Source organism: Vulpes vulpes, chromosome 14, assembly GCF_048418805.1.
Source record: "Vulpes vulpes isolate BD-2025 chromosome 14, VulVul3, whole genome shotgun sequence".
NCBI classification, from domain to species: Eukaryota; Metazoa; Chordata; class Mammalia; order Carnivora; family Canidae; genus Vulpes; species Vulpes vulpes.
Genome location: NC_132793.1, coordinates 1,402,389 through 1,423,436, shown reverse-complemented (window position 1 = coordinate 1,423,436; position 21,048 = coordinate 1,402,389). Strand labels below are relative to the sequence as shown.

The window sequence follows — 21,048 nt, the reverse complement described above, 5'->3', positions numbered from 1 at the left end:
GGGGGGGGGGGCGGGGGTCCTGGGGGGGTGGTGCTGGGGGGACGCGGGGGGCGGGGCGGGGGGGACGGGGGGTCCTGGGGGGTCCTGGGGGGGCGGGGCGGGGGAACCCGGGGGGTGGTCCTGGGGGGCCCGGGGCGCGGGGGGGCGGGGGTGGGGGTCCTGGGGGGCGGGGCGGGGGGACGGGGGGTGGCCCTGGGGGGACGCAGGGGGCGGGGCGGGGGGGACGGGGGGTCCTGGGGGGGCGGGGCGGGGGGGACGGGGGGTCCTGGGGGGGCGGGGCGGGGGACCCCGGGGGGTGGTCCTCGGGGGAGGGGGGGAAGCCGGGGTGGTGGTGGGGAGGGCGGGGTGGGGGTGACGGGGTGGTCCTGGGGGGCCCGGGCCCGGGGCGGGGGTGGTGGTCCTGGGGGGGCGGGACGGGGGGGGGACCCGGCGGGTGGTCCTGGGGGGCCCGGGGGGCGGGGGGGGGGGCGGGGGGCGCGGGCCCTGACCGTCTTCTTCCGCCCGCTCCTGGCTCCTGCAGGATGACGACCTCAGGCGCGCTCTTTCCAAGCCTGGTGCCAGGCTCCCGCGGGTCCTCAAACAAGTACTTGGTGGAGTTTCGTGCGGGAAAAATGTCTCTTAAAGGAACTACTGTCACCCCAGATAAGCGGAAAGGGCTGGTGTACATTCAGCAGACGGATGACTCCCTCATCCACTTCTGCTGGAAAGACAGGACGTCGGGGAACGTGGAGGACGTGAGTGTCCGGGCCGGCGGCGGGGCAGGTGGTGGCTGGAGCTGAGCCGGGGCTGCACGTGGAGCGGCCCGTGGGATGCCTGGGTGCCCACATCTGCGTTTTGCTGAGCTAAGGGTGTTGGGAGGCTGGGGGGGTGTCTGTGCACCCGAGTCTGAGGAGCAGGCGGCGGCGGGTGCCCAGGGCCGTGGAGGTGCTGGCCTGGGCCGTCCCCGAGCGGCTGTTCTGTTCCGCCGTCTTTGTTCTGTAGACTCACCTGTTAGTCAAGAGCAGGGCAGAGTCAACTTCTAACTCGTTTTTGAGCATCGTTCCCAAGACGTTTCTTAAAAACACTTGGAAAGCTGCACACCCGCCTTCCCTGCTGGGCCCTGTGAGCCCCTGGCCCGGCCTGCAGGGCTGTGGTGGGCACGTCAGTCCCGCCTTCCCCACCTGGTGGGGCCCTGCTTGGCCCTGCACCCGGTGCACCCCCCAGACCTGGGAGCCAGCGTGTTTCCTGGGGGGCTCAGGGCTCAGCGGCGTGCATGTCTGTGAGTGAGTCTAACTGCGTCTTCACGTGTGGATCTTGGCAGGACCTGATCATCTTCCCTGACGACTGTGAGTTCAAGCGCGTGCCGCAGTGCCCCAGCGGGAGGGTGTACGTGCTCAAGTTCAAGGCAGGGTCCAAACGCCTGTTCTTCTGGATGCAGGTACATAAGAGGTCTTATTTGCATTCTGTATTTTCTCATCGTAAAGTCAGATGAGAAGGGGGGCCTGGGGGGCTTAGTCTGTCGAGCATCTGCTTCAGCTCAGGTCATGATCCCGGGGTCCTGTGACGGAGCCCTGCGTCGGGCTCCCTGCTCAGCGGGAGTCTGCTTCTCCCTCTGCCTCTGCCACATCCCCTGCTTGTGTTCTCTTTCTCAAATAAATAAAATATTAAAAAATAAAATAAAATCAGGTGAGAGAAGCTCCCTGGTTGGGGGAATTCGTTTTCACGAAACGCGGATGCGGTCGGAGCGTGAATGTCCCAAACCCTGAGAATTCCGGTGTCTTCTGGTGGGGGGCTTGGGGGCCCCTCCCAGAGTCCACACACTTGTGGCTGCGCTCCTGGTGCCCGTGTAGGATCCAGAATTCCTGGCAGACCAATGAGAGTGATTTGTGGGTGGGACCCAGTGTGGCTGAGTCGGTGGGTGCAGAGCGTCTGCTGTGCTGGTCTCGCAGCCCCCCACTCCCACCCTGGGCCACGAGCACCCACAAGCAAAAGCAGGGGTGACTGTGTGTGGTGTTCTTGGTGTGTTTTTTTTTTTACAGAAATGGAGTGTTCTCTCCCAAATGTTTCTGAACTTTGCCTTTTCTCCGCCCCAGTTGTGTGCTTTGGGGGGTCTCCAGGGGTCAGTGCACCAGGGCTCCCTGGCGCCCACAGCTGCAGTCAAGTGTGCCTTCTCCAGGGTTGGACTTGTTTCCATCCGCATTCGTCATTTTGTTGCAGGCAGCGTGTTGAGTAACTTTATGCCAAGGCTGCAGGGGAATCTCTGTGTTAAAACCCAGAAGTGACTTGTTAGAAGTGGGCATATGTGGGCATGTCGTGGGCATGTTGCAGTTCTGACGGTGGTTCTGGAGCGAGGCAGAAAAGTTTTCTCTCCGGGGGCAGGGCAGGACGCTTGCCTCTGCCCACGCTGCCCAGTAGCGTGCGAGCCGCCTAGACAGGAGTAAAGATCTTGCGGCTGCCGTCCAATAAAACTTCATTTGCAAACACAGATGGTGGGGGGGGGGCATGAGCTTTTTCTCCAAGGTTTTGCCCGGAAACGTTCCACTGGCCCTTCATTTTTTCTTCCTGATTTTGCTCATCGTTAGCCTTGCCCTGGGGTGGGGGACTCTGTTCGGTCCCCCTGCTGTGTCTGTGGCCCCCAGCAGACCCACGGGGTGTGCTCGGTCACGGGCGCTTTATCTTGTGGTTCTGGGGGCACCCACAGCACACTGCCTGACGAGCCCACACCCCGAGGTGCTAGAGTTGCGTGCCTGCCAGGGGCTTTCTTGAGTTTCCAACTAACACTGAAAGGCCGGGTTGGGGCTGGTTCGTGGGCAGTGGTGTGATAAAAGGGTCCCAGGAAGGCTTCCTGGCTTTTAGATTGTTGTGTGAAGAAGCAGATTCTGGAGGCTCAGGAGGCGTTGCTGTGTGCAGACTGGGTGCTCAGTGCCTTCGTCTCCCCATCCTCACACCGAGTGTTGCCCCAGCACCGGCGACATGGTCGGGCTGCTGTTACCGTCAGCCCTGCGGGGCCCGCTGGGTGCTGTGTGGCTGTGGACAGGGAAGCACCTGTCAGCTACTTCAGTGGTGGTGGGCTGCTCTCGGCTGCAGCTGTGGTCCTGTCCTCCCCCCGCAGGAGCCCAAGACGGATCAGGACGAGGAGCATTGCCGGAAGGTCAACGAGTATCTGAACAACCCTCCCATGCCTGGAGCCTTGGGGACCAGCGGGAGTGGCGGTCATGAGCTTTCTGCACTGGGCGGTAATGATCACCTTCCAGAATGTGCTGGCATGTCCGTAGATGTCAATGACGTGGACCCCTGAATGTGCAGTCTGGTTGTTTGGTTTTTCATTTCTTTATTAAGATTCTGTTTGTTTATGAAGAGCATCCGTAATGGGGGAGGGGCAGAGGATGGAAGAGGAAGCAAATCCCCTCCTGAGCCTGGAGCTGGATGTGGGGCTCCATCCTGGGACCATGACCTGAGCCACCCAGGTGTCCCCAACCTGGTTGTTTTTAAGTGGAAATGGAGGCTTCTAAGCTAGAAGTTTCTTATCACTTCCAAGTCAGCCCCCCCCCCCCGCCCTCACCTGCCCATCTTTTGCTGATAGAGCAGGGTCTGAACTCTACCCTGTTGGCTCCTTTCAGGCGCTACGTACCAGGGGTGTGTGTGTGTGTGCGCACACACGCGTGTACTGTCTCATCAGAGGCCCCCAGAATCCCCGTGCTCCCTGCAGGTGTTGACCCGAGCACCAAGCCCCAAGTTTGAGCACCTTCTGTCTTACAGGTGAGGGCGGTTTGCAGAGCCTGCTGGGAAACATGAGCCACAGCCAGCTCATGCAGCTGATTGGACCTGCTGGCCTTGGAGGACTGGGTAAGCGCACGCGCCCTTGCGGGCCTGTTAGAGTGGATGGCCTTCAGTTAGATTGCTTGGGGATTTGAATTTTTCCTCTTAAGCTTCTCGTTGGCTCTGAGTGACCCCTGTCCTCAGGCTGGTGGTTAGGGGGAGCACAGCTGGCCTGGGAGTGAGGCTCTTGCCTGGGGCCCTCCGGTTCCCCTCTGGGGGGCCTGCCCGCCACCACCTGCTGTTGGGCCGGGAGGGGTGTGTTTCTTGGGCGGCAGGGAAATACTCGCTACTCTCCCAGGTTTGGACTATGTGTTACCTTGGACCTCCGTGTGTCATTAGTGATCTTATTTAGGGAATAAGCTTCCAGAATGCTGGGGTATGAGCAGTCACTACTCCAGCACCGCAGCCCACTGTGGTCACCATTTGTCCCTGCTCATCCCTTGGTTTTAGCACAGGGTGTTCAGCAGGGAGAGGGTGTGGCATCTGAGCTCCTGTCTCCTTGCAGGTGGGCTGGGGGCCCTGACCGGGCCAGGCCTGGCCAGCTTACTGGGGAGTGGAGGGCCTCCAGCAAGCAGCTCTTCATCCAGGTGAGCCTCGTACTCTGCCCCCCACCATGCCTGGGTGTCCCCAGGCCTCCCCTCCTCCAGGGAGACTGGACATAGGAGGTATGGAAGGACAAAAAGACCTCTGGGGAGGGTCCTTTTCAGGGTCTAGACTGTTCCTGGATTCCTGGCAATACAAGGACCTTGGCAGCGGGACCAACGTGCTCTGTGGGCGCCTTTAGGGTGCGTGGCCGCTCCATGGCTGCCCTCCCTCTTCCCAGCTCCCGGAGCCAGTCGGCAGCAGTCACCCCGTCCTCCACCACCTCTTCTACCCGAGCCACCCCAGCTCCCTCTGCTCCAGCAGCTGCCTCGGTGACCAGCCCGAGCCCCGCACCCAGTTCAGGTAATGGAACCAGCACGGCAGCCAGCCCAACCCAGCCCATCCAGCTGAGCGACCTTCAGAGCATTCTAGCTACTATGAACGTGCCGGCCGGGCCCGGAGGCGGCCAGCAAGGTAACACGTGCTGCTCGGCTCCAGGCTGGGGGGTGAAAGGTGCCTGCTGCCCCCTTCCTGCTCGCTCGCTGGCTTTCCATGGCATGGGGCCAAGCATGTCCCTGGCTGAGCCGCTGCCCTGCACGTATGTCACCTTTGTCCCCCTCACCTTGCCACACCTCAGGGCTTGGGTGTCCATGGCTGGCCTCCTGCGTGGGTGTCTGTGTGGGCCTCGAGCCGCTGATGGCTGTGTGCTTGTGCCTTAGTTGACCTGGCCAGTGTTCTGACGCCCGAGATCATGGCACCTATCCTTGCCAACGCGGACGTCCAGGAGCGCCTGCTGCCCTACCTGCCCTCTGGGGAGTCACTGCCGCAGACAGCAGAGGAGATCCAGAACACTCTGACCTCGCCCCAGTTCCAGCAGGTAGAGGCTGTGGCCTGGGTGCCCTGCCTTCAGCGTGGTTCCTTGTCACTGAGCGTCCCTGCCCCTGCGACTAGCCCCTGCACCTCCCCCTCCCCTGGGGCTCAGGCCTGTCTGGCTTTCCTTTGCAGGCCCTGGGCATGTTCAGCGCAGCATTGGCCTCGGGGCAGCTGGGCCCCCTCATGTGCCAGTTTGGGCTGCCTGCAGAGGCCGTGGAGGCGGCCAACAAGGGCGGTGAGTGCGGCCCCCCCCCCCCACACACACACACCAAGGCGGAGTTTGTCTTAATCCTTGTAGTTCAGAGGCCTCCCCTGTTTGCACAGCCTGGGGCTGGCCACCCGGGCGTGGGGTCTCGGTGGTCCTGGGCCTTAATTTGGTCAGTGGTTCCAGGCCAGGGTCTAGAAAGGTCGCCTCTTGTTTTTAAATGCGTTTTAGATGTGGAAGCATTTGCCAAAGCTATGCAGAACAGTGCCAGATCCGAGCAGGAGGGTGACGGGAAGGACAAAAAGGACGAAGAGGAAGACATGAGCTTAGATTAATTGTCTGCTGTCCCCAAGGGGTTGGGATTCACGGCTGGCGACCTCAGTGATGGGGCTGGTGGCGCACGCCCTCACCTCCATTCCAGCTTGCTGAGAAATAAAGGTCTTGTCTTTTACCTGCCAATTCTGGTTTTGCTGTATGCCCAGGAGGGGAGCTGCTGAGGGGAGCGCCCTGGGCACGTCCGGGGTCGCACTCTGCCTGTGAACGCTCTACTCCTTTCACATTTAACGTCAACACCCAGTTAAACAGAAGTTACTTTTTAATTTTTTAGAAGCGGAGCTGATTCTCATATTAAAAATTGGAGGGGGAATCTCATAACGAAACTGAAAGATAAAAAATATTAAAAACCCCGGTTGAAAAAAACCATTTCCAGAAAGAAGTCTCATCACCTGTAGAATCTAGAGTCCAGATAAATAGACACAGACTTCAGCTGAAGGGGGCAGGAGGCCCCGAGAGGTGGGAGCCGGCCTGCCGGGGGCGGCCTTCCAGTGGATGCCCAGCTGGGGCCCCTGGGCGCTCTGCTGCGTGGATGGAGGGGCAGCCGCTGGCCCCCACTGCCCCCTGGACGCCCACAGAGCGAGGCCAGGTGATGGGGGACTGGTTCAGCACCAGGTTCCTCATGCAGCCGCGGTAGGCTAGAGGCCCCGCCTGTGCGTTCAGGGGCCCTGGGGGAACAAGGGACGAGGGGGAGACGGGTTGGAGCAGCGGCCAGTGTCCCCTGGCCGCGCCCAAAGGAGCGTGGGGTGAAAGTGGGGCGGCCCCCACCCCCAGGCTGAGACCGTGCTCACCAGGCAGGCCCCCGAGGTGCAGGGGTGGTCTGGCGTCCGCTGAGGCTGCCGGCGCAGGGCCCACAGTGTGGTTGCTCTGCGTGTCCACCTTCAGCTGGAGCACGTTCCCCCTTCTGGTCACTGTGGGCACAGGTTCCATGTGATGGGGAGGGCTGGGGGCCCCACAGCTGCACCCCCAAGGCCCCCCAGGCACTCCACTCCGCGGAAAAGCAGGGGTGGGAGAGGGGGCTGACTCACCCGCCAGGCGGTGCCACTGCCCATCACACAAGGCTGCAGGGCACGTCACCCACGTGGAGAACTCCCCTGCGCCATTGTTGGCCCGCAGCAGGACCTGGGGGCGGGGGGAGGTCAGGAGGGGAGCCCCTGTCCTGCGCCCCCCCCGCCCCCCCCCCCCACCCCCCCCCCCCCGTTTCCCCTTCCCCCACAGGCCCACCACTTACCTGCTTCTCCAGCACCTGCAGCTGCAGGTAGGGCGGTGCCTGCACCCGGCCCAGGTGGAAGACCAGGCCGCTGGCTGTCTGAGGCCGGACCTCCAGCTCCAGGGTCTCGAGAGCGGCCCCCAGGGTGTCTGTGGGGAGGGGCGGTGAGGAAGGCCCAGGGGCCCCCCCTCCCTGCCGGGCCCAGGGCACAGCCACGCTCTACAGACCTAGGGTGACAACACCTCCGCTGTCTGCGAAGAACAGGCCCTCCTCCAGGGGCCCTGAGAAGCACGGCGTGACCCCCGTCACCTGTATGGGGGCCCCCAGGGGCTGTCCGTCCAGCCGCAGTCTCCTCACACAGCCGCTGAAGCTGCCCACGGCCACCTGTGGGGACAGAGGGGCTGCTGTGGCGGCAGGTCCCAGGGGCCGGGGAGGGCGGGTCAGCGAGGAGGGGGTGCGGCCTGAGGTGCTTCTCACTGGCAGCCTGGGGCTGAAGCCACTGGCAGGGAGGCCCCCCACGAACAGAGTGTGGGGCTGGGGGCTTCTTGCCGCCTGGTGCTGCTGGCCGGGTCCCTCCTGGTTCCGGTCCTGGTCCCGGACCCCATTGATCGTCAGCTGGACCCGCGTCTTCTCCCACCGCACAGACACCTGTGGGCCGGAGGGGACGTCAGAATGGGAGTGCCTGGGACCCGGCCCCTGTCCCCCACCCCCAGCTCCTCACCGTGTGCCACTGGTCAGTCCGTGAACGTTGGCGGCTCCGCACTCGGAGCTGGGGCCCGGGGCCTTCTGTCTGCGCGACAAAGTATCCGCGGCTCAGGAAGAGGACCAGGGAGGGGCTGCCATCTGCGAGGGGGGCCGCGAGGAGCAGGAGTCCTCGCGGGAGGTGGGGGCGCACCAGCATCGACATGTGGAACCTGGAAGCCGAGCAAGGCCGTCAGCCAGGGCGGCCACCCCGCGCCCCCCCCACCTGACCCTGCCTTACCAGTTCCGGGGGGCAGCCAGCACGCGGGTGAACTCCAGGTGACCAGACAGGGGGCCCCCAAACTGGTAGGCGTCTTGGATGGTGCTGAGGGGCCAGGGTGATGAGCACGCAGGGTCCTGGGGGGGCTGGCGGCTGTGTCGGCCGGCCTGGGGGGGCGGAAGGAAGCAGGAAGGTGGGGAGCTGCCTTCCGACCCCCACCCACCGCTCCGCCCACCCCAGCCTCCGGGTGCCCCACCTTCTGGGCCCGCAGTCCTCGAGGCCTCTGCCCCTGGGGCTGGGTGCGTGGGGCAGGGGCGCAGCCTGAGCTCACGTTCACGTTGTCCCAGCCCTGCTGCAGGTCAAACACGCGCTGCGGCCCCAGTGGCCTGAGGAGGGTGGGGGGTCAGCCCGGGGGCGAGGGCGGGGGCACCCCGGCACCTGGCCACCGGCCCCCCCGTGCCGCCCACGGCTCACCGCAGGAATACGTTGCTGATGCAGCCAGTGAAGTTGACCGTGTCGCCAGTTGTGGAACTGCCCCCCAGATAGAGCCGAGGGGAGGGCTGAGGCTGCAGCCCGGGGGGCAGGCCCTGGTGGGGCTTCATCTGCTGCAGCTGGTCGTCCACGTAGAGCCAGACCCTGCGGGGAGAGCAGTGTTTCTCCCGCCCACTGCCCCCCACCCTCCCTGGACGCCGCTGCCGGAGCCCCGGCGGCGCAGGCTCACCCCGTGTCGTTGCCGTAGAAGGCCACGTAATGGGGGGCGCCGTCGGCAAAGCTCCCTTGAGTTTTCACCTCCATCCTCACCAGCCGGAGCGTCACACGGCCCTGCTGCAGGGACACCTGGCATGGCCCCTCCTGGGGACCGCGGCCGGGTCAGCGGAGCAGGCGGGGGCCTGGGAGCCAGCCCTCCACCCCCATGCCCCGCGGCCGCTGCTCAGGGTCGGGGCGCACGCACCAGGAGCGCTTGGTGGTAGAGCAGACCATCTTCCTGGGTGCTGCGGAAGCCTAAGCCGGAGTAGATGTAGGTCACGACGGGCGGGACGTCGGGGAGCTCGTGGGACAGGTAGCCGTCGCCGTGGAAAGTCATGGCCCGTCCCACCTAGGGGAGGGTGTCGGTGAGGGGCCTGCCGCACGGCCTGCGGGGGCGCCGGCCGGGCGGGGGTGCTCACCAGCAGGTCGGCAGTGCAGCCCGAGCTGACGCCGGTGGTGTTCAGCCTCTTGAGATCCACGTACTTGCCCTGCGCCTTGATGCCCTTGACGCAGCCGCGGATAGAGCCTCCGGAGGGGAAGAGCTGCCGCAGGCTGCGGGGGGCGAGCGTCAGGGCGGCCGCCCAGAGCCCCCCGCCCCCCGCCAACCCTGGCACCGCCCGCACACCTCGGGGGCAGCTGGTCGGGCGGCACGCCCCCCAGGTAGTAGGAGTCGGCCAGCTCCAGGGTGCTGTTGTGCTCCACGCTGAACACGTTGATCCTCTCCACGCGCACCAGCACCCGGCTGACGCGGTTTTGAGTGCCCCGCAGCAGGAACACCTGGATCTGTAAGGCGCCGGGTGCAGGCCTTGAGGGTGAGGCGTGCGCCTGCGGGCCCTCCCGCTGCCCGCCAGCCCTCCCCGAGCCCAGCCTCACCGCCTTGCTGGCCGTGCCCAGGGCTAGCAGTCTCTGCACCTCCTCGTGCTGCGTGTGCTGCGGGGAGGCCTTCTGCAGGCCGGTGCCCAAGTCATAGAGGAGCAGGAGGCTGCTGTTCTGCACAGCCAGGCACAGGAACTGGTCCTGGGGTGGGGGGCAGGGTCAGCATAGGGTGGGGGGGCAGGGTCGGCATGGGGTGGGGTTGGGGGGCAAGGTTGGCATGGGGAAGGTGTGGGGGCAGGGTCGGCATGGGGTGGGGTTGGGGACAGGGTCAGCATTGGGGGGCAGGGTCAGCGTGGGGATGGGGACAGGGTCAGCATGGGGTGGGGGGCAGGGTCGGGATGGGGTGGGGGGCAGGGTCTACGTGGGGATGGGGAGCAGGGTCAGCATGGGGTGGGGGGCAGGGTCGGCATGGGGTGGGGGGCCAGGGGTGTGTGCACCCGGCTGGGCCTGCGTGCCTGGTGCTGCATGAAGAAGATGATGCCACTGGAGGACACGAGGCGCAGCTCCTGCTCAAAGCGTTTGTAAGAGCCCATCTGAGCCTCCACGCGGATGCGAGCGAAGCCGGAGCCGTCCAGGTAGGAGCCGTCAGTGAGCCAGGGGTCCCCGGTCGACTTGGAGCTACAGGCCAGAGGTCAGAGGTCAGCCCAGAGCAGCTGAGGGGGGATGCGGGCCTGGCCCTGGCGGCACGTACCGGGCACAAGGTCTGTCCACGGCCGTGTTCAGCTCGAAGATGTCCTCGAAGTTATAGAGGCTGAGCACCTCCTCGTTGAGCGTGTCCATCTCAATGCAACCCAGGTAGCCAGGGAGGCGGAGGGGCTCGGGGGCCTGCGGGCACAGGGCACGGTCAGGGCTCCTTGCCCCCAGCCCCGGCGCAGGTGCCGAGAGCGCAGGTGGACGCGGAGTGGGGTGTGTGGGACGGGCGTGCAGGGCCGCCCCCCGCCCCGGCCAGGCGCACCGTGAAGTTGCTGGGGTAGCCCCCCACGTAGAAGACAAAGTCGTCGGGCTGCAAGCTGAGCAGCCCCTCGAGCCCCGGGGCCACCGTGTCACCCTTGGTCTCTTGGAGCATCTGCTTCTCCACCGTGATGGACATATGGCCAAACTGGAGGGTCCTGTGGGCAGAGGCGGGGTGAGGGGCAGGCCGGGGGGGGCGGCAGGGGGAGCGCAGGGGCCGGGCCACCCACCGGTCAATGCTAACTGCTGCGAACTGCTCCCCGATTTCTTCGTCGATGCTGAGGACGCCGTGGCCCGCCTCCCCCAGGCGGTACACCCACTGCACCTTCCGGTTCCGCAGAGCCACACCCATGTAGTCCCCGACGGCCTGCGGCGACAGGAGTCAGCGGGGTGGGGACGCGGCACAGCCCGCCCGCTCCCAGCCGGCGCCCGCGCGGCCCAGCCTGGCCCGTACCTGGCGGCTGCCCATGTAGAGCACAAAGCGGTCCCTGGTGACCTGGCCCGACTCCTGCTCCGGGCTCTGGAGGTAGAACTTGAGAGCGGTGTAGGCGGCGAGGTCGGAGACGTCCCGAGGGGCCCGCAGCTGCACCCCTGAGCGCCCGTTGAACTTCATGGACACCTTCACCTGTGGGGGGGGCTCCTCAGTGTCCACCCCAGATCCTCGGGCGCCTGTCCCCAGGCCCCCGCACCCACCTTGCTGGCGGCTCCTCGGGCTTGCGCGATGAGCTCCCGCACTCGGCCGATGCTGGCCGACAGGGCCAGGCTGGCGTTGTGCACCCCACGGTTTTCCAGGAGGCTCAGCTTGGCCAGCAGCTGAGGCAGCGTCTTCTCCAGGGTGGACACTGCGGGGGGCAGACAGGGTGACCGTGACAGCCTGGCCACCCCACCCCTGCGCCCCGCCGTCGGGGGCACTGCGCCCGGGCCCACCTGAGCGGCCTGCGTCCAGCACCGCCTGGCCCAGGTCCTGGCTCCGCAGGCCTCCGTACTGGCCCTGCCACTGCTCCAGGTTCCTCTGCATGTCCTGAATCTGAGACTGCACGCGGGTGGCCGTGGCCTGGGCTTCGGTGGCCACAGCTTTGGCGTGAGCAATCTTCTGGCTCGTCTCATCTGTGGCGGGCACGGCACAGGCTAGGACGCTCCGGCTTCACGTCCCCTCGGGGGGGACCACCCATCCTCCCTGACGAGGTCCCACAATAGGGGCGCCCACCCCCCACGGATCCCACGAGAGCCCCAAGAACCACCCTCTGTGTCCTCCCTCCACCACGGAGCTCCCGGTGCCAGCTTCTCAGGCCACACCCGCGTCAGCTCAGCCCTGTGCCCCCACGGCCCCCATCATCCATCCCACGGCCCTGCCTCAGCCCCTGCAGCCCCACGCCCAAGCCTGCTGGGACGTCCTACCCTCGAGTTGGTGGCTGCACGGGTTGGACCTGGGTCAGGCGCATCACCCGTTGCCCAGAGGCCTCCCCTGGGTCCTTGGCTCCAGCCACATGGCCTCCGGGCTCCCATCTCTACCTCACGCCCTCCGACCAACTGTACCCTCCCTTGGACATCCTACCTGGGAGCCAGGTCATGCCCAATGCCCCCAACCTCTGAGGATGAAACGTCCCTGCTGCACACTCTCCGTGCCCCCCCAAACCCATTTTATTTCTCTCCTGTTCCCTTCCCGTCTTCACTGGCTCCTTGGAGCTACCTTGGTGTTTCCTGAGCAGAGGCAGGTCCCCAGGGCGGGGGCCGCCCACCGCTCTGGATGGCGTGGGTGCAAACACGTCCCCCCTCAGAGCCCACTGGAGAGCCCTGGCTGGCACGATGGCCATGGAGCGGAGCTGTCCGCCCCGGGACGGGGCCAAGGGCAGGGGCGAGGACCGACCTACCGGTATCCATGGCCAGCATGGCCTGCACCGCCTGCACTCGGGCCGCCAGCTGCTCCTTCTTGGCCTGGGCGTCTCGGAGCGGGGTCCCAGTGCCCTGGAGGGTAGCCCACGCTGCGGGGGGAGGCAGCCTCAGCCCCAGGAGCCCCAGTGCGGCCCACGCCAACAGCCCGCCTCCGCCCGCCTCACCAGGAAGGAAGGCCGAAGCCAACAGCACACAGATGGGGCCTGCTTCCCGGGCTTGGGGAGGCCCCCGGAGCAACAGGCTCCTGCAGCCGCCTGGTCCCACAGCAGATGGTCACCCCCCCATCCCACAGGTAACACAAGGGAGCCTCAGAAGAGCCAGGCCACTGCCCAGGGGCCGCCGGCACCGACGCTCTAGCAGCAGAGCGTGTGCCCTTTGACCCTGGCCCGTGCTTTCTCATCCGTCGGGCTCCAGTCAGGACAGCAGGAGAGACCCCTCTCGGCCTCTCTGGAGCCCCGGGGTCCCCCACAAGGCCAGGGTGGGCGGCAGGCCTTTGCCGAGCTCCCTGGGCCACACGCGGAGAAGGTGGTGAGCAGGACTCTCACATGGGGCAGCCGTCACCCTCAGTCGCCGACCACCGCGCCCCCAAATGCGACCGGAGCCGGGGCTCCCCGGCACTCACCGCGGCCCAGCCTCTGCTGCTCCCTGAGCGCGGCCTCCGCCAGGGCACTGCTGTTGCCCAGCAGCTCTCGGGCTCGGGGCGCCAGGCCCTGCTGCACCACCACCTGCAGACATGGGGGCAGGACACGGCTCGGACCCGCCTGGCGGGCACCAGGGGCGGGGGCGTGTGGGGGCTCGCGCTGGGCTGCGGGCAGGGTCGGGCCTCACCGCCCACGCGTGGCTCGCCTGCTGCAGGGCCTGGCCGGCGGCCCCCTCGGCGGCCCGCACAGCTTCTAGAATGCTGCCGTAGGCGTGCGCCGCCTCGAGGGCGCGCTGGATGAAGTGGTCCTGGTTGACGCCACGGATGATGCTGCGTGCGGGCGGGTGGGGGACACGGGGCAGGTCAGTGGCCCGCAGGCCAGACCCTCAGGCTCTCCTGCCTCACCGCTGCCGGGCCAACCCACCCGCCCGCTCCAGCCCCTGCCCCGCTGCCCGCCAGGCGGGCCTCTCTGATCCCGTGAAGCCAATGCGGGCTGGGACTTCTGCTGGGACCTTCCTCCGAGAGCCCTCCCAGACCGGCTGTGCCCCTGGGCACCCTGCAGGCCTCGCACCTGGACAGGTTGAGGGCCAGCTGGTGCAGCTGCTGCGCGTGGGCCTCCGCGGCCTCCACCAAGTCCACCTTGCTGCTTGCTGGGGAGAAGGCCCGCATCTTCTCGAGCAGTGGCGTCCGGGCCCCGTCCAGGTTGGCAGCAAGGTGCTCATACTCCTGGGTGGGGACGGGGGGGCCTTAAGCGGGACCCTCAACCCCATCCCTTACTAGTCTCCCCGCATCCGGGAACCCAGAGGCTGCGCTCTGGCCAGCGGCCCGCAAAGCCTGGAGAATGCGAGCCCCCATGGGAACCTGCCTCGGTGCCCCCGGGAGGGGCAGCGCTCACCTCCCTGGCCTGGTCCATACCCCGCAGGAGCTCAGACAGCCGGGCCAGGATGTCGCTGGCCGCCTGCAGAGTGGCCCTCACAGTGGTGTTGTCCCGGGACAGCTCCTGCCTCCGTTGCTGGAGTCCGTGGGGGAAGCACAGGGGAACACGAATGGAGGCATGACGGGGCGGTGACAAGAGGCCGCAGGGTAGGAGCGGGAGTGGGCAGGGGAAGAGGGCCCCTCACCAGGGCGTCCTCCAGGCGCTCCTGGTTCCGGCTGTTGAGCTCCTCAGCCTCCCGAGTGGTGCCCACCGCCCGGTTCAGGGCCCCTCGAAGGTCCATGAGGCCAGCCTCGTGCTGGGCCAGCTGGTCTCGGACACGTGCGGCCAGCGCCTGGTTCTGCTCCCAGCGGCCGGTCAGCTGCTCCTGCACACGGGCCAGCACTGGGCCCAGGTGGGGACGGTGGTTTGGGTGAGAATCCGGGTTCCCCCCTCCCCGGGCCTGCCCAGCCCCGTCTGGCCCAGCTCAAGCCGCTCGCAGCCACTCACATCTCTGGGCCTCCTCCAGTTCGGCCTCAGCTGCGGCCCTCGGGGCTCCCAGGTCTCGGGCCCGCATCGCCCCCAGCAGCCGCTCCACCTCGGCCAGGGTCCGGCGCACGTGCTCGCCCGACGGGGCGGAGGCATTGGCCGGGAACAGCAGGTCCGTCTGGGACTCGAGCTCTGTTGGCGGCGGGGGAGGGCTGTCGGGCCGGCCTGCTGCCCAGGCGGACCTCTGCGCACTCACTTGCACGCCCGAGACCCCAGCCGAGCACGCTCGGGGCCCCAGCACGCTGCCCGGCCCCCTGGCCTTCCCCAGCCCCACCCCAGCACCCCGCGGCCTCCTCTCCGCCAGCCCCTGCCCCAGGGCAGCCGCCATCCCACCTCCTCCCTGCCCCCCAGTCTCTTCACAACAGACCTGTTTGTAACTAAGCAGGTTTTCCCACAGAGCAGAGTACCCCCAAGGGGGGCAGGGGATCCCCAAGGAGGGCACTGGCATGCCCACGGCGCCCACCTGCCCCCGGTCTGGCCGTGCCCGCACCCTCTCCTGCCTCCCACGCTGCCCTGCTGTTCCCTCGGCCACGTGGCAACAGCCAAACCCTGCCGGTCCCTCAAAGCCTGCGGACCCGGAGCACCACTCGGCTTGCCCTCATCCCCTGCCCGGCCGGGCTGGCCCCTACCACTCAGGATGCGGTCCACAGCCCGGATGGCCACCAGCAGCGTCTGTGCCCAGCCCAGAGAGGCCTCAGTGCTGTCCAGCAGCCAGCTGGCCTGGGCCAGGGCTCTTGTGGCCTGTGGACACAGTGTCCCGTCAGACCACAGCCTGAACCAAGGATCTGTGGCCCTGGGAGAGGGATGGTCTGTGGCCCTGGGAGAGGAGCCTCTGGGGGTGCAGTCTCTGATGGGGAAGGTTCCAGGGGAAGGGGCTTTCGATGGGGGGGGCCTCCCGGGCGGGGGTCCCCGGGGCCTGCCTGGCTGTCCAGCGTCTGCACATCCTGCCCGAGGCTCGAGCTCTGTTGGTCCAGGGCCTCTAGCTGCTGCGCTGTCTCGTGGCGGACTCCCAGGGGGCTCTGGAGCTGCCTCTGGGGAGGAGAGCAGGTGAGAGCCCGCAACCTGAGAGGACAGTCAGGAAGGCCAGGCCGACAGGTACCTACCTGCAAGGTGGCAATGGAGGCGTTCAGCTTGTGCAGCCGGGCCCAGGCGACAGAGCTGGCATTGACGCCACGCAACTGCTCCCGGATGGCAGGGAGGAGGGCGCCCGCCTGCTCCAGGTCGTCGAGGAGCAGGACCACACAGTGGTCACACACTGCGGGCAGCACAGGTGGGTCAGTGCGGGGCAGGGGTTGGCGCGGGGGCAGGGAAGGACCCCTGTGGGGTCAGCGTGGTGGGGACGGGTCAGCCCAGGGTCATGGAGCTGGCCCGGGAATATGGAGCCGGGCCGAACAGGATGAGATTGGTGAGGGTCAGAGGGAAGCACGGGGCTTTTAGGACCAGTTGAAAAGTCAGCATCAAGAGGTCCCTAGACATGGGGCAGGTGCCAGGAAGTCAGTACAAGCTCAAGGGGTTCCAGGCTGGCCAGGAGCCAGGGCTGGGAGGGATCAAAAGGCGGGAGTGTGGCCAGCACGGAGTCCAGGGGTCCCTTGGAAAACTGAGAGGGAGGTGGGGGTCACAAGGCTTCTCTGAAAATGGAGAGTGACATAGGGGCCACCAGGTGGTGAGGGGTAGGGGCCCCTCGTGGACCTGGAGGAGCTGGGGAGACAGGAGTGGCCGTCGAGCAGGCCTGCAGTGCAGGGACACACCTTCACAGTGGACACCATGGCCCCTGGGCCCGTCTGGCACCAGCACCTGGTGTTGCTGGCTGCAGGTGTCACAGCGCTCCCCGCTGAGCCCAGGGGGGCATGTGCAGCGGCCTGTGTGCACGTCACAGTGGCCCCCCTGGCACTGGCAGCCTAGTTGGGGAGGGACAGGGTGAGTGGCGGGCAAAGGATCCCGGGGCGCCAGCTACCCCCCAGCACCCACCCACCCACTGTACTCACGCCTGCAGCCCTGCTCGGGCACCCCCCAGTGGCCGGGGGCGCACTCACGGCACTGAGGCCCTCCAGCCCCCGGCCGGCAGTGGCACTGCCCACTCTGGGGGTGGCACTCAGAGCCCTCCGCGGCTGGTCCGCAGGCGCACGGGCGGCAGCCCCCACAGTCCTGGAAGCCGAAGTATCCTTCCTGCGGTACAGGCTGCGGTCAGGCTGGGGGGGGGCTCATATCTGCCCCCTGCAGGCCCCGCCCCCAGCCACAGGCCCCGCCCCTGTCCTTAGGCCCCACCCCTGCTCTTAGGCCCCGCCCCCAACCAAGAACCGCCCCATAAGCAGGCCCCGCCCCTAGCCAAGCCCCGCCCCTAGGCCCCGCCCCCAGCCAAGACCTGCCCCACCTGCAGGTCCCGCCCCCACAGGCCCTGCCCCCAGCTAAGCCCCCTGCAGGCCCCGCCCCTACCCAGGCACACCCCCAACCAAGGACTGCCCCACCTGCAGGCCCCGCCCCCACCCAAGGACCACCCCTACAGGCCCCGCCCTCAACCAAGAACCGCCCCACCAGCAGGCCCCGCCCCTACCCCAGGCCCCGCCCCCAGCCAAGGCCCACCCCCAGCCACAGGCCCTGCCCCTGCCCTTAGGCCCCGCCCCACCAGCAGGCCCCGCCCCTACTCCAGGCCCCGCCCCAACCAAGGACTGCTCCACCTGCAGGCTCCGCCCCCAACCAAGGACCACCCCTACAGGCCCCGCCCCCAACCAAGAACCGCCCCACCAGCAGGCCCCGCCCTCAGCCACAGGCCCTGCCCCTGCCCTTAGGCCCCGCCCCACCTGCAGGCCCCGCCCCCACCCAAGGACCACCCCTACAGGCCCCACCCTCAACCAAGAACCGCCCCACCAGCAGGCCCCGCCCCTACCCCAGGCCCCGCCCCCAGCCAAGGCCCACCCCCAGCCACAGGCCCTGCCCCTGCCCTTAGGCCCCGCCCCACCAGCAGGCCCCGCCCCTACTCCAGGCCCCGCCCCAACCAAGGACTGCTCCACCTGCAGGCTCCGCCCCCAACCAAGGACCACCCCTACAGGCCCCGCCCCCAACCAAGAACCGCCCCACCAGCAGGCCCCGCCCTCAGCCACAGGCCCTGCCCCTGCCCTTAGGCCCCGCCCCACCTGCAGGCCCCGCCCCCAACCAAGGACCACCCCCTACAGGCCCCGCCCCTACCCCAGGCCACGCCCCAAGGACTGCCCCACCTGCAGGCCCCGCCCCAGCCGAGCCCCCTGCAGGCCCCGCCCCCCCTAGGCCCCGCCCGCCGGCAGCCCCACCTGACAGCGGTCACAGCGAGGCCCCGTCACTCCTGCCTTGCACACGCAGCGTCCCGTGTGGGGGTCGCAGGCCTCTGTCCCGCATGCCGCGCAGTCACACCCTGCAGAGGCTGTGCTGTAGCCGCGGCCTGGCCCCGGCCTCCCTGCGCCCCCAGCCCACCCGGGCCTCTCCGGCCTGGGCCCCTCACTCCCCCGCGCCGGCTCGCCCCGCTCCGGGTGGGCTGCCCCGCGCCCCGCCGCCCCCCACGACCCCTCCGGGTTGGGCCCGCCTACGGGTGCAGTTGCCCGGCACCAGGGCATCGCCGTAGAAGCCGGGGGCGCAGCTCTCGCAGCGGGGCCCCGCGGTGTGGCGCAGGCAGCCTCGGCAGGCACCGGTCAGGGGGTCGCAGTCGCTGAAGAGCAGGTTGGGGTCACCGTTGCCGCTGCAGTCGCACGGCTGGCAGGAGCTGCCCAGCACCAGCGGGTTCCCGAAGAAGCCGGGTGCGCACCTGCGACGGGGGCGGGTCAGCGGCCTCTGTCCCTCCCGGGCCCCCCGCCCGCCTGCCCCCCTGCCCGCACACCCCACCGCTCACCGCTCGCAGGAGGCACCCGCATAGCCGGGTTTGCAGAGACACTGCGTGCGGCCCCCTCGCAGGACACAGCCCACGGCAAAGCTGCAGACACAGAGGGGGTTCTCTCGCCGCTGCACACCACCAGGGGCCCCATCTGGCCAGCGCACCCCAGCTGCCCCCGCCTCCAGAGGGCGGTGCTGACCCAACCGGGTAGGGGATGGCGACCTTCCCTACTGGGCGGTGAAGGCGTAGGCCCCCACGCAACAGTCGGGCCCCCGGATGGGCTGACCCAGCTTACTTGTTGGAAGGCACCGAGAGGGGGCAGGGGCAGCTGACACAGGGGGCCGTGGGGTCCTCCGACCCACTGCGCACGAAGCCGGCCAGGCAATGCTCACAGTGGTCACCTTCGGTGTTGTGCTGGCAGCCCTGGGGCGGGAAGGACAGGTGAGCACCGGGGGCGGAGGCTCTGCTTCCCAGCAGCAGGGTCTAATCAGCTCTCACCCCAACCCAGCTCGCACCCCAGGGGCTCTATGCCCAAGGCCAGCCAGGGCCCGTCTGCGGCACCTCCCTTCCCCCGGGCTTCCCCCAGTGGACCCCAAGCACCGACCCAAGGCCCCCGCCTTCCCCGGTCTGTCTCGAGTGGCTGCCCTGCCTTTGCTGGACCCTGCTCACCATGCAGATGCCCGAGCCAGGGAGGCAGCGGTCTGAGTGGCCGTGGCACTGACAGGGGACACAGCGACCCAAGAAGAGACCTTTGGTGTCTCGGTAATAGCCGGGGGCACACTCCTGGGGGAGGGGCACCAGCGGTCAGGAAAGGAAGCGCGGCCACCGCCAGGGCCAGAGGACGGACCATGCTCGCAGACCCCGCGGGGTCCTCCCCTGACTCGCTCCACACGTGAAGTCAGAGCCCCCAAAGCCACGTGGACGCCCTGGCTCAGCTGAGCAGCCCCGCCATGTGGGCTGGGGCCATCTCCTTGTAACCCACACACCTCTTCTGACGGGGTCACAAAGGCCCTCAGACGAACAAGCAAGTGGGCAGGTGGGAATGCGTGACAGCGAGGGATGGCGGGGTGTGGGCAGGGGGCCGCTGCCGTGGTGGACCGGCCGACGGGTGGACGGGACAGTGAAGGGACCGGGGCAGCTGTGTGCACAGAGGGCCGGGCAGGGACAGAGGTGACAGTGGGGTGGCAGATGGGTCAGCCCGGCCCATGGCGGGAAGGCAGGGCGGCGGGGACAGCGGTGCTCAGCGGGTGGGCGCGAAGCGGACAGAGCCGGGGGTGCCCGCGCCCGCCGCCTCACCTGGCACGAATCTCCACGGTAGTTGGCCGGGCACATGCACAGCTCCACGTTGCTGGCCGGAGGCCCCCCACCCACCTCGCCGGCCACCTCGAGCGCCACGCGGCGCAGGGAGACGGCCGAGGAGGTCTGGGAGAAGAGGGCGCGGATGTGCAGCTGCTCCAGGCCCGCCAGCACCATCATGAGCTCCTCGCGGGACACGGCGTTGTGGGTCTCCGTGTGTCGGAAGTTCCCCTGCGGGCACAGCAGCTCAATGGGACCCCAACCAAACACCCAGACCACGGGCACGGGGGGGCTCAGTGGGACCCCAACCTTACACCCAGACCACAGACACGGGGGGCTCAGTGGGACCCCGACCACACACCCAGACCACGGGCACGGGAGGGTCAGTGGGACCCTGACCACACACCCAGACCACGGGCACGGCGGCTCGGTGAGACCTCGACCACACGGCCAGACAACAGGCATGGGGGGGCTCAGTGGGACCCCGACCACACACCCAGACCACGGGCACGGCGGCTCGGCAGGCAGCCAAACCAGCCCGCCCCGCGGGGGGAGCCGCCCGGCAGCCCACCCTGTGCAAACGCCAGCTCCAGACGCGGGTACTTCTGATCTCAGAGAGACGAGCCCTTCCTCAAATGAGACACAAAAACCCCAACCACGCAGGAAAATTGATAAATCAGAGCACAGTAAACACCTCAACTTCCAGTCACCGAGACACCTAAGACCCGGCGCGGGAGGAGCCGCTGCTCCCAAGGCGGGCGCGGGAGGCGGCAGCAACGACCCACAACCTCCCCAAGCGGGGGAGAAGACCCGGAGCCAAAAGAACCCGAGCCGGAGGGAGCGCCGGGCCCCGGGCGGCGGGACAGGAGGAGCCTGCACCCGTGCCCGGGCCCATCTCCCGTCCTGGGGGCCCCTGGGCCTCCCCCGGGGTCGAGGGACCTGGGCGCCCGGGCCGGCTGCGCTCACCTCCACCAGCTGCAGCTGTCCCTGGTGAACGTGGCCGGGCACCGGGTACACCGGCTCCAGGAACGTGATGCTCATCTGGTTGCCCTGGAAGGTGCGGGGGCAGGTGAGGGCTGCACCTGGGCCGACCCGCTGCTGCCCACTGTGCCCGCCCGCCCAGCCAGCCACGTCCACCCCGTCGGTCACCTGCAGCACCACGTCCGGCCTGCTTTCCCTGGGGATGAACACATCTCCGCGATGGGTCTCCGAGTGCAGCTCATAGCGGAGGGTTCCGCCATAGGATGACACCTGGAGGTGGGGCAGAGAGATGGGACCTGGCCGGACCCCGACCACACGCCCAGAGTTGACAGCACGGTCCTGGGCACCCCTGGGGCTAGACCCCGGCACCCTCACGGAAGGCCCATCCCTCCCTGGACACGG

The 21,048-nt window shown here is 67.8% G+C and overlaps 2 protein-coding genes across 9 annotated transcripts in view; one reads left to right on the top strand and one right to left on the bottom strand.

The window, feature by feature from the left end:
* Nucleotides 1–5,917, top strand: part of LOC112932232 (proteasomal ubiquitin receptor ADRM1) — a 55,337-nt gene extending 49,420 nt beyond the window's left edge. For all 8 annotated transcript variants that reach the window (XM_072735425.1, XM_072735421.1, XM_072735423.1 and 5 more), the window contains 9 exons: nt 521–734; nt 1,301–1,417; nt 3,092–3,215; nt 3,739–3,825; nt 4,304–4,385; nt 4,622–4,854; nt 5,100–5,257; nt 5,386–5,488; nt 5,690–5,917. In XM_072735425.1, coding sequence (XP_072591526.1) covers nt 521–734; nt 1,301–1,417; nt 3,092–3,215; nt 3,739–3,825; nt 4,304–4,385; nt 4,622–4,854; nt 5,100–5,257; nt 5,386–5,488; nt 5,690–5,793 — 1,222 coding nt within the window. In that variant the 3' untranslated portion in view covers nt 5,794–5,917. The remainder of the gene's footprint in view (nt 1–520; nt 735–1,300; nt 1,418–3,091; nt 3,216–3,738; nt 3,826–4,303; nt 4,386–4,621; nt 4,855–5,099; nt 5,258–5,385; nt 5,489–5,689) is intronic.
* A 118-nt stretch (nt 5,918–6,035) lies between these two features.
* LAMA5 (laminin subunit alpha 5) overlaps nt 6,036–21,048 on the bottom strand; it is a 45,867-nt gene continuing 30,854 nt past the window's right edge. Inside the window, exons 39-80 of the mRNA XM_072735420.1 lie at nt 20,815–20,916; nt 20,632–20,715; nt 19,666–19,896; nt 19,039–19,152; nt 18,665–18,792; nt 18,388–18,468; nt 18,089–18,303; nt 17,816–17,916; nt 16,517–16,697; nt 16,280–16,429; nt 15,635–15,786; nt 15,452–15,562; nt 15,161–15,272; nt 14,493–14,663; nt 14,191–14,387; nt 13,965–14,081; nt 13,641–13,795; nt 13,258–13,399; nt 13,052–13,154; nt 12,408–12,518; nt 11,464–11,643; nt 11,230–11,378; nt 10,991–11,161; nt 10,767–10,903; nt 10,541–10,694; nt 10,277–10,410; nt 10,041–10,203; nt 9,583–9,726; nt 9,335–9,492; nt 9,129–9,261; nt 8,915–9,058; nt 8,684–8,814; nt 8,437–8,598; nt 8,219–8,348; nt 7,984–8,129; nt 7,723–7,915; nt 7,479–7,649; nt 7,229–7,385; nt 7,023–7,150; nt 6,820–6,913; nt 6,583–6,702; nt 6,036–6,459 (exon numbers count right to left, since the gene is read on the bottom strand). Coding sequence (XP_072591521.1) covers nt 6,221–6,459; nt 6,583–6,702; nt 6,820–6,913; nt 7,023–7,150; nt 7,229–7,385; nt 7,479–7,649; nt 7,723–7,915; nt 7,984–8,129; nt 8,219–8,348; nt 8,437–8,598; nt 8,684–8,814; nt 8,915–9,058; nt 9,129–9,261; nt 9,335–9,492; nt 9,583–9,726; nt 10,041–10,203; nt 10,277–10,410; nt 10,541–10,694; nt 10,767–10,903; nt 10,991–11,161; nt 11,230–11,378; nt 11,464–11,643; nt 12,408–12,518; nt 13,052–13,154; nt 13,258–13,399; nt 13,641–13,795; nt 13,965–14,081; nt 14,191–14,387; nt 14,493–14,663; nt 15,161–15,272; nt 15,452–15,562; nt 15,635–15,786; nt 16,280–16,429; nt 16,517–16,697; nt 17,816–17,916; nt 18,089–18,303; nt 18,388–18,468; nt 18,665–18,792; nt 19,039–19,152; nt 19,666–19,896; nt 20,632–20,715; nt 20,815–20,916 — 6,096 coding nt within the window. The 3' untranslated portion in view covers nt 6,036–6,220. The remainder of the gene's footprint in view (nt 6,460–6,582; nt 6,703–6,819; nt 6,914–7,022; nt 7,151–7,228; nt 7,386–7,478; nt 7,650–7,722; nt 7,916–7,983; nt 8,130–8,218; nt 8,349–8,436; nt 8,599–8,683; nt 8,815–8,914; nt 9,059–9,128; nt 9,262–9,334; nt 9,493–9,582; nt 9,727–10,040; nt 10,204–10,276; nt 10,411–10,540; nt 10,695–10,766; nt 10,904–10,990; nt 11,162–11,229; nt 11,379–11,463; nt 11,644–12,407; nt 12,519–13,051; nt 13,155–13,257; nt 13,400–13,640; nt 13,796–13,964; nt 14,082–14,190; nt 14,388–14,492; nt 14,664–15,160; nt 15,273–15,451; nt 15,563–15,634; nt 15,787–16,279; nt 16,430–16,516; nt 16,698–17,815; nt 17,917–18,088; nt 18,304–18,387; nt 18,469–18,664; nt 18,793–19,038; nt 19,153–19,665; nt 19,897–20,631; nt 20,716–20,814; nt 20,917–21,048) is intronic.